Raw genomic sequence first — 10,440 nt, 5'->3', positions numbered from 1 at the left:
TCAAGCTCCTGAAGTTTGCAGATGACTCTACAGTCATCGGTCTCATCAAGGACGGAGACGAGTCTGCTTACAGACAGGAGGTTAAAGAGCTGGCTGTCTGGTGCAGTCTTAACAACTTGGAGCTGAACACCCTCAAAACTGTGGAGATGATCGTGGACTTCAGGAGGAACCCCCCTGCACTCCCCCCACTCACCATCATGAACAGCACTGTAACTGCAGTGGAGTCATTCAGGTTCCTGGGCACCACCATCTCTCAGGACCTGAAGTGGGACACTCACATTGACTCCACTGTTAAAAAGGCCCAGCAGAGATTGTACTTCCTTCGCCAACTGATGAAATTCAACCTGCCACAGGAGCTGCTGAAGCAGTTCTACTCAGCCGTCATCGAGTCTGTTCTGTGCACTTCAATAACTGTCTGGTTTGGTTCAGCTACAAAATCAGACATCAGAAGACTACAGAGAACGGTTCGGACTGCTGAAAGGATTATTGGTGCCCCCCTGCCCTACCCTCCAAGAACTGTATACATGCAGAGTGAGGAAAAGGGCTCAGAAAATCATTCTGGATCCATCACATCCAAGCCCCATCTCCTGTTTGAACTTTTGCCATCTGGTCGACATTACAGAGCACCGAATACCAGGACAGCCAGGCACAAGAACAGTTTCTTTCCCCAGGCAATCTACCTCATGAACAGTTAATGTTCTCCCATTGTGCAATTAAAGTATGTGCAATAACCTTATACTTATTTATCACCCTAAATCCTTGTACATCCCTACAACTTTTATTTATTCTAATCCTATTCTATCTATAGCACACCTGTACATACAATTTATTATTTTTTTGTGGTTTATATTTATGCATGTGTATTTTATTCACATCTCATTTTTATTATCTGTGTGTTGTTGTTGTCTCCGTGTACTGGAAGCTTGTGACACTATAATAAATTCCTTGTATGTGTTTTTTGTTACAAGTCAGAAATGACAAGGAGGCTGCTTCCCACAATACACGAAAACAGCCTGTTTCTGCTTCCGCTCAAAATAGGCATTTTCAGATTGATATAATAAATGATCAGTGGGGTGCTTTGAGCTGAAATTTCACAGACACATTCTGGGGACACTTCAGACTTATATTACATCTTGTAAAAAGGGGCATAATAGGTAAAGTAAACATGAAATAGCAGTCACAACCCGTTTTTCTTTAGGTTTGCAATGTGGCAGCTCTCAGATCCAAAACAGTTGGCACATTTTAACAAAAGTATCTTTGTAAACTCTGCATTATGATATATGTATAAAATTATGAATAATATAAATATATATATATATAATAAAATACGTAAAATATGATGAATAATATGTATATATACATCCACACTTTCCTAAACAGGATGTGTCAAAGTGAACGCTTCCAAAAGATCACATCCTTTCCTCATCTGTTTGTCCTGTTTTTAAGAGTAGCTCAAGCGTAGGAAGTACATCAGATATACAGAAATATCTGTCTACTGTCCTTATCTAGTTTAGTCAGTGTCTTTGATTATAATGGACTCAATTTGCTTTTGATATGACGTGAGGCAACATGCTGCTCACATCCAGTGTAGACAGGGTGTAATGTAAAATCCATGAACAGCACATCTTCTTGAGATCCTCCCCTACATTTTAGTCTTTGTAAAATCTAGTTTAAAAATAGCAGTGAGCTTTTAGGTGTCTGGTATCCTGAATATCTCTCTGACCTGCTCTCTCTCTCTACTTCATGCAACTGTTCACCACTGCTGGGAGGCTACTGAACTGATAAGGTAAAGTAGGTGTTTAAGTGTTGTTGTGGAGGCGGTCCAATGCAATTGACTGTCACACTGTGATGCCACAAAGTGTAGGAAGTGGAGCAGCTTGATGAACATGAACAATCATTTTGAACTCTGTATGAATGTTTTTCTCCCCTTTTTTCCAAGAAGGAATTCAACAGTCACACAGTTTAGCTTAATACTGACTATTTGCGTGATGGATGTCACAAATGAATAGCATCAGTCTTGGTCTGAACATGTGACAAATTAACCAGATTTAACCAGAAAGTATCATTAAGTTTGCATTTTGGATGATCTGTTCATAAAGTAGAATACAAATATAGATATAAGGACCATGGTACAGCTAGGTAAAAGAGATAAATGATGAAGGGCTGCATGTATACTGAATATCCCCTTGCTGTGTCTTATGAATAGTCATCATTTTCCATCTTCATTGGTTTTTTCTTTCTGCCGTATCTACATAAAGCTGGTACTGATTAAATAAAGCTCATATTAACTTCCAGGGTTAGTTCAGTTGATTACTGTAAATGTGTTTTATGTATGCCTGTGTGTGGAGGTAAATGAAAGTTTGGAGATTAGGTATAGCGAGAGGTCAGTGCTAAGAGGTCAAGCCTGGTTTGAGATAATCACGAATCAGTACGTATAAATGGATTTGGGCGAAATCAAATGAGGCAGAAATTGAAAGGAGTGTCTGTGTATGTTTTCTTTCCTTAAGGTTCTGTATGCAGAAGAGTGCAAAGCTGGTGCCAGGAGTGACCTTGGACCTAATTGAGAAGTAGGTGTTTGTTTGTTTTTATTTCCTTCCCTTACTCGCCTTCATTTGGTTGTCTACCTCTTGTGGTCTTTTCATCTCTCCTGTTTGTCTCTGTTTTCTTTTTATATCGTTTGTTCTATAGAAATAGCAGAGAAACCTGGAAAAGCCATGTAAATTAATAAAATCTTTAAAAGTCATAGAAATGTCTATAGTGAATGAGTTTTTCTACTTAGACTTAAGTCACGTATTTCTCCACTAGAAACTGCTCTTTGTGAGAGCAGTTTCAATTAATTTTCTGTAAAATTATCCAGAATATCTGGTAAAAGTAATGGAAGTCCTGTAATTATTGGAGTTATTATTATGCATTTTTATTTAATTGTATGTATTTCTGTTGCTTTCTTTTGAACTCCCAGTTATATGCCCAAGTTGTGCTAAAACAATTTGATTTATGCTTGTTTTAATCCTAATCTTCTTGGAGTGTCATGCCTTAGAACGGCCCACTTTAGTTCACAACTGAATATATTAAAATAATGTAATTAAAACCTCAGTATATAAGTCTACAATAATGCACTGTTCTCTACAGCCTTGTAATTCATTGTATTTTAGAGCTTTATTTTTTCATACTGGCCTTTTCAGTGCCACCTTTGCGCTTTCTATTATCCATTGTTTTTATCTCTTATTTTTTTGCTCGCATATCTCCAACAACTGATTTTTACATGTTTTTTTTTTTTTTTTTTTTTTTGTGCTGCTGTCTGGGGAGTCAAAAGATAATTATGTCATCATTAACCTGCAGGCTGGTGGGGCTGTGAGAAAATAATAAATAAAAAGAGTGGGGCTGCAGTAAAATAATAAATAAAAAGTGTGGGCTGCTGTGAGTGCAGGCAGCCTAGGCACAGCATCCATATTTCAACCCAGTGGCATGACAACACTGGCCCTCGCGGCCACAAAAAAGACAGACTGGCCCACCGGGAATTCTCCAGGTGCTCCCGATTAGCCAATCTTGGCCTGGTTCTGTGGATTCCAGCTGCAATAACTTTACAGTGATCTTAAAAAAATTTATAAATAAATAAACCAATTAGTGTGAATTATGGATTATCTATATCTAGTTTGATGCTTTCCGACAGCATGATTATTTTCATAGGGATTCATTTGGAACAATTTTAATAATTATTAAAACTATTTAGAAATCTGTATTCAAACTATTTAAAAATTCTATTTCGATTTTTTTTTATAAATCACTAAAGAAAGTTAAGTGGTTCTAAACAGAACTTTTTCAGTGACCTGAAGTTGGCCTTTGCAACCTTTAAGTTAATCTTTGCACTTTCTCCTGTGTAAGGACTGTGGGGAAAAGAGGCAGTTCTTTGAGCTTTGTGCAGATGAAAAACATTTCATGAGATCATGACAGCTCTAACCCCTCTGTTTCCTCTTTCTCCATTCCATCTGCAGCCTTAACCCTCTGGGGTCCGAGGGTGTTTTGGGACCTGGAAAAGTTTTGACATGCCCTGACATTTGTACTTTTTTCAGTTGCTTACAAACATTTGAATGTCTAAAGTTTAATAACACTGTAATCAGCACAAACTGGGCTACAATAATATGTGAGCAGCATGTATGTACGTTTTAGAATACATATAACTATCACATAAAATAACTCATGGGAGTGTGTGCATCACATGGTCTTTGCTGTGGTCCAGGTTCTTGTGCAGGCAAGGAATCTCAGAGCCTGTGGAACATGTCAATGTCAGTCTCTGGTTTCCATGACCAAGTGGGCTGCTTTGCTTTGGCTCTCTTTGCAACAGTTTATTTTGCACTGATTTTCGCTGTCATCATTCAAATCTGCAAAAAGTTCCGCTGGCGGAACTGTCGACCCCAGGGGGTTAAAGGGGTGGTTCACTGTTTTTTTTTCTAGGCATGATTGTGTTTATGGGGTGCAGTCTACCATGTGTTAATGCTTCATTTAAAACTATTATTGAAGAGGATCGTGCAGAACCTGTGCAAGAACGGCTTTTAATGTTAGGCCTATGTATTTTGTTTGTTGTTGTCTCATACTTTTAGATATGCTGTTATTTGTAAATGCTACTGCTTATGTTAGCTTTTAATATACGGTTTTATCCAGATTAAAGCTTTAATACAGTATGGCAACTGCACGTGCATACATTTTTAATGCTTCTCATAGCTATGTGAAAATAAGTGAGTAATTGGAAAAGTTCATTGTTGGAGCTGAGCTGAATGAGAGCGAGAGAGAGAGAGAGAGAGATGCAGAGCAGGGGAACGCATAGCTATGTGAAAATAAGTGTATAATTGGAAAAGTTCATTGTTGGAGCCGAGCTGAATGAGAGAGAGAGAGATGCAGAGTGTGTGCAGAGCAGGGGAACGCAAGGAACAGTATTGAGAACCGCTGCTTTAGAACATTGATTTTGAAACTTGTGAATCCATTAGAATCGTTAGAAAACAGAATCGCGATTCATATATGAATAGATTTTTACGTGCACCTCTAGTTTTCTCTTCCTCTGCTCTAAAGCAGCGCAGCATGGCCCCGCCCCCTTTGCTGCCTTTTCCTGAGGGCGGGGTTTATCTGGTTTGTTATGTCACGAACCCGGGAAGTAACTTGTTGTAGTCCCTACCAGCCGGTTTTGTAGGCATTAAACTGCCAGAATTTTAAAAGACATCTCCGTTTGCATTGAACTTTCAGCTTCGTAACTTTGCAGATATTGTTTATGCTCAAACAGCAACATTACACGCTAACTAACGTTAAAAAAGTGAAATCGCAATCAACCACCCCTTTAAATGAGTTTACAATCTCTTACAGAAAATACAGAAAACCAACTTTTCCACCACAACCAGAGTTGGTGTCTTCAAAACTTTAAGGTGTTACACAATAGTAAATGCATCCCTGTTCTGAAGACTCATGTAATTATTATGTAATCGCAACTTTTCTATTAGTATCATAACTGCTTGGTGATATCTTAGTCAGTTTCCCTCTACATTTTTCCCAGGGATCTTTGCAGTCAGAAAGCACTTAGTTGTGAATAATAGAGACTAAAAGTGAAACTTATCACAGTGACACCATCACAATGATGCTGCTTTGGGGTTTCAAATGCTCTTTGCTGTTTTTTAACGGATGTAGTTGAACATGACACCTGAGGCAGTCCCTTTGCTTTTGATAACTTTAAATGTTTAAGTTGCGTGAACATTTGGGCGGCGTTATGCAAATCTTCCCACATAGCGACGTAGATATGTAGGGACGTGTTAGAACGAGCCGTTTTAGGTAGGTGTGGCTGACTCTTAACTTTTATAAAGAATATCTCTTTGGATTTGAGACTTTAGTCTTTGCAACTTTACAGATCTTCTTTATGCACCAAGAGCTTGTAACACTCCAAAGAGAAAGGAAAAATTGAAATCGCATCATATGACCCCTTTAAAAGTCAGCGCCGATAGCCTTGTGGTTAGTGCGTCAACATACAGGGCAACTGCACTCACGGCAACCCAAGTTCGATTCCTGCCTCAAGGTCCTTTGCCGATCCCACTCGCCTCTCTCCACCCAATGCTTTCCTGTCAGCTCTCCACTGTCCTCTCATATTAAAGGCATAAAAAGCCAATAAATATAACTTTAAAAATGTATTTAAAAATGTAAAAAAAACTGTAAAAGTTGTGCTATATTCTATGTCTCATAAAGCCATGCATTAGTTGTGTGATGAACAGACTGAAATCATGTTCTCTGATGAATCACATTTGCACTTCTGCATAGTAAAGTTTGGGGTGTTTGCTATTAGTTATGAGATGTGGCATCTTTGACTTGGCACGTGGCACAATATGTCTTGAGACACAAAGTCTTATTATATGCAAGCACACATGAAATCTCAAAAGGAAACTGTTGTGTAATATTAATTATGAAAATGTTTTAATGATTTATTATTTTTAACTTAATATTATGCATTCTGTCATGTGCTATGGGCACTGAAGTCAGGTAGCTGCTAAAAAATTACCAAGCTGTCACATAAAACCGCTCTTAAAAATGTGTGGAGCTAAAACGAATGTCTCCGAGGTCGACATTGTGGAAGTGAAACCCAGTGTGTGCGCTGTATTGAGTGGTGTGATGTATCATACTGTCGAAAAGAACCGTGTCAAGCCAAGAAAGTTATAGCCTACCTAGATTCACACTGACACTAAATTATACCTTTAGCTAGCGAGAAGTTACTCCATAAATTGTGCTCCATAAAACATACAGCTCCTGGAGACCAGGTGCATTACTCATGATTGGAAACAAATGAAGAAAGTAAGTTTGCTGAATGGATAGAGTAAAATTTGGCAGTGTGGGGCTGTCGTTAAGATATGTGTGTGTGGTGATAGATGTCATCTGGGAGCAGCAGTGTGTTAGTCAGTGGCGCGTTAGAGGCGATGACATTTGCTCAAGGCTTCTGCCCAGCATGAGCTGCCTGACTCACCCACTCATCACGATGACCGAGCCCACTGCTGCCAGTCAAATACACAGCACTGATGCCTGTGACTCTCACTATCAGGTGTCAGAAATTAGTAATAATAGACTTTGGTTGCACCCACATACATACAGTTTTTATTCATTTCTATCTCTGTCTCATTATGTCTCTTGTGTACACACATGCAAGTGGTCACATATAATCAAAATACATGTAAGTTCTGTCCATAACCTGCCTAAAGCTGCCTTCTAAGCCAGCATTCTAGCTGTCATGGAACCACATAAGTGACTGATTTAGAGTGCTATTCATGAACAACTCGTATAAATAGCACTCCACATGGGAGAATAGACTCTATTTATTTCATTAGAGTGTGACCTTAGCATTTTGCAAAGATAACAGTGTGATACTCTAATAAACATAAAAATACATTGCACACACATGGAATAAACAAAATTATCAGTGTAGTTTGATATATATTAAATACAATTTAACTTTTTTGTATTGTGTACCATCGCTTTTTGTTTTTTTCACAGTTCATTCTGGAATTGCCTTCTGTGCAAAAGGTACACACTGCCTTAGAAGTTGTCAAAAGTGAGGTATATTTTAAGGCAACATACTTAAGTTTTGGCCTCTGTGTCAGAAGTGGACTTTTTGATGTCTTAAAATACTACCTACAATACAAAGGAAAATCACAATGTTTCAGCTGTTTCTGAGGCAGTTTATTTGAGTATTAGCTCTCTCTGAGAGATTCAGCATCCTGCTGACATGTCAACACCATGTCCTCATTAATACATTTAAATATATTTCCCTTGATTTTGTGTGTTTATACAAGACAGCTCCATGACTCTCAGCTTTTTTTCTAATAGCAGTCCCTGTCTCTGATCTTTCAAAGTTAGTGATCCCTTAATTATTTAATGTACAGTATGTATAAATAAATCTTTAATGAAAACATGTTATGATTGCCACTATGTAAATGATTATATTTCAATAACTAATTAAAATTAGACGCATCATCGTATAATTAGATTTAGAAGTAAAAAACTTGCCTTATGTGCAATGTACATGATTAGATACCTTTTTTTTCTAAAAATGAATACCAATTTAATTGAATATAGTTTGGGTTTTGTTGTGAAGTGTAACCATTAATATTATTGTAAGGTACAAGTAATGGGGATCCCTATAGCATGAGGTAGTTCTGTGCGTGCGTGCGTGTGCGTGTGCGTGTGTGTGTGTGTGTGTGTATTTGTGAGGGTGTGTGTAAATGAACTTGATTATTTTGTTATGAAGTTGTTTATTTCACCAGGTATTAAAGAATAAGATTCTTCTTATTCTTGGATAACTTGAATTACAAGATGACAGGTCATAGCTAGTTTACTTTTAAGTAATTAAAAGTTCTACAAGGCTATGAAGACCATGGTCACATCAGTCAACAAAAACATTAAAAATAATAATAATTATTGCATCTTTTTATGGCATAATCCAATTATGATATGATCATTCAACATCAAGCCTTTATGCGATGTGTTTAGTTTTGCTTAATCTGTCAAGGAGCACTGATAGTTTGGATAGAAACTGTTAAAAAGTAAGGTAAAATAGCTCCAGCATCATTCATTTTCTAGGCCAGTGTTTCTAAATGGTGGCCTCTCATCACTGCACATTTTGTCTTATCTGATACAGCAAATTAAGGTCATGAATATGACTTCACAAAAGAACTAATAAGCTGAATCAGGCATGTTTGAAGAATCATTCAAAATGTTAGTTTCCTTTTCAGATTATTCTAGGATTATAAGGGATTACCATTCTCTTTGAACGCTTCTAATCTATACGTCCACTTGTACATCATATTTATACTGTCGATACATTACATCCGTGTAAAACAGAAATACAGCATGTGGTTGTGATGAGAGGGCGGGGCCGAGAGCCGTGGGAACGGAGCGAGGCCGGTGGAGTAAATGCTACTGCGCGACACCTGTGAGTCCCACGGAGGAGCCCCAGATTACATAAAGACTACATGTAGTCCCAGACTACATAAAATATGAGTTAAAGCCGGGGTGTCTTGCAGAGTTTATCTCCAGCCTGCCTCAGCACACTTACCTGTAAGTTACTTGGGCTGTGTCTGAAAGCTTGGGCAGCTGACTTGTTGCCTATCAGCCAACTTTTTTTTCAGCTTTTGGATGCAGCCTTGTACTCCTAAAGACCTTGATTAGCAAGTTCAGGTGTGTTTAAATAGGATAGGAGCTAAACTCTGCTAGACATGACAGGAGCAGGATTGGACTTCCTTGGGTTACAGCTTTGGTACTGTCTTGGATCTCCATATGATGGCCAGTGTAAAATCTATGGCACTGTTTGTTTACACCTGGTATTAAGATTCATTTTTGTCAATTCAATCATGAGTGGACAATGTTAAATAAATTGTAAACGGGGTCTAAAATGTTTTGAGCTTGTCCATTTTCAGCCATTTCCAGAACAAGTAAAAAACACATTTCTTTTGCTATCGTAGTGTAGACACTCATGTGGTTAAATGTGGTTAAACATCCACAAAAGACCACCTGTTCTCCACCAACTGACTTCTAACACGCTCCCGCCATGTTTGCCATGGTATTGTGGCTATTAGAGCAGAAACAAAAGCTTCTCATCTTTCATCTTGTCTCCTTTCTCGTTCAAGTGTAAGTTGTGAGAGCTTAGTTTGTGCTTTAGAAATATATGAAAAAGCTTGAATATATACACCCTGCAAACAAGCCTGCACTGGCCCTTTACAGGCCCACTTAGGGCTAGCCTTAGGGCGTTCATTGGCAAAACGTTGGCCCCTTAGTGCTGGCCCTGCATGGGCAGCTCTCACTTAGCCCCTATAAAGCCCTCACTATGCCCACACAGGGCCCGCACTATTAATCTGCAATACATCTGTTTCACTTTAAATACTTTCCAGCTACTATAACTTAAGTCTTTGGGGAAAAAACAGTTATTATTAGGGCTGTGTATCACCAGCAAAGTCACAATACGGTACGTATCACGATACAGAGGCCACGATACAATACGTATCACGATACATGACTGCACTGAATTTCACCTCAGCACAATTTTGAAAAACAGCTGTTTATTAAACACTGCTTACTATAGTGCAATTTCTAACTATTGGCAGAGCAGGCAGTTGACCTCTGCATTATGAAGGGCCTCCATAATTGTACCACAGTACAATATAGGTAATTGCATATGTTTCATGTTTACATTGTGCACTCCCCACCAGGTACAATATTCTGATTGTTTGCATCTTGTTTTTAAGCCCATAAATAATAATGTACTTGTTCTAATAAATGTATATTGTAATGTACTCATTCTAATATATTGAAAAAATAATTTACATTGCTGGTAGGTTATCATTGCACAAATTAACACACTCTCTACAATAAAAAAAAAGAAAAATGAAAAGAGTTCTAAACTAACGCGCTGTCTTCACTGTATCT

At 38.2% G+C, this 10,440-nt stretch overlaps 1 protein-coding gene across 1 annotated transcript in view; it reads left to right on the top strand.

Moving 5' to 3' along the window:
* The window catches only part of LOC107669526 (regulatory-associated protein of mTOR-like), a 183,514-nt gene that overhangs the window by 21,374 nt on the left and 151,700 nt on the right, over nucleotides 1-10,440 (top strand). The window contains exon 2 of the mRNA XM_016461796.1: nucleotides 2,508-2,567. Within this exon, the coding sequence (XP_016317282.1) occupies nucleotides 2,508-2,567 (60 nt within the window). The remainder of the gene's footprint in view (nucleotides 1-2,507; nucleotides 2,568-10,440) is intronic.

The sequence above is a fragment of the Sinocyclocheilus anshuiensis genome, unplaced genomic scaffold, assembly GCF_001515605.1.
Source record: "Sinocyclocheilus anshuiensis isolate Anshui unplaced genomic scaffold, SAMN03320099.WGS_v1.1 scaffold612, whole genome shotgun sequence".
NCBI classification, from domain to species: Eukaryota; Metazoa; Chordata; class Actinopteri; order Cypriniformes; family Cyprinidae; genus Sinocyclocheilus; species Sinocyclocheilus anshuiensis.
This window is presented reverse-complemented; position numbering and strand designations above follow the sequence as displayed.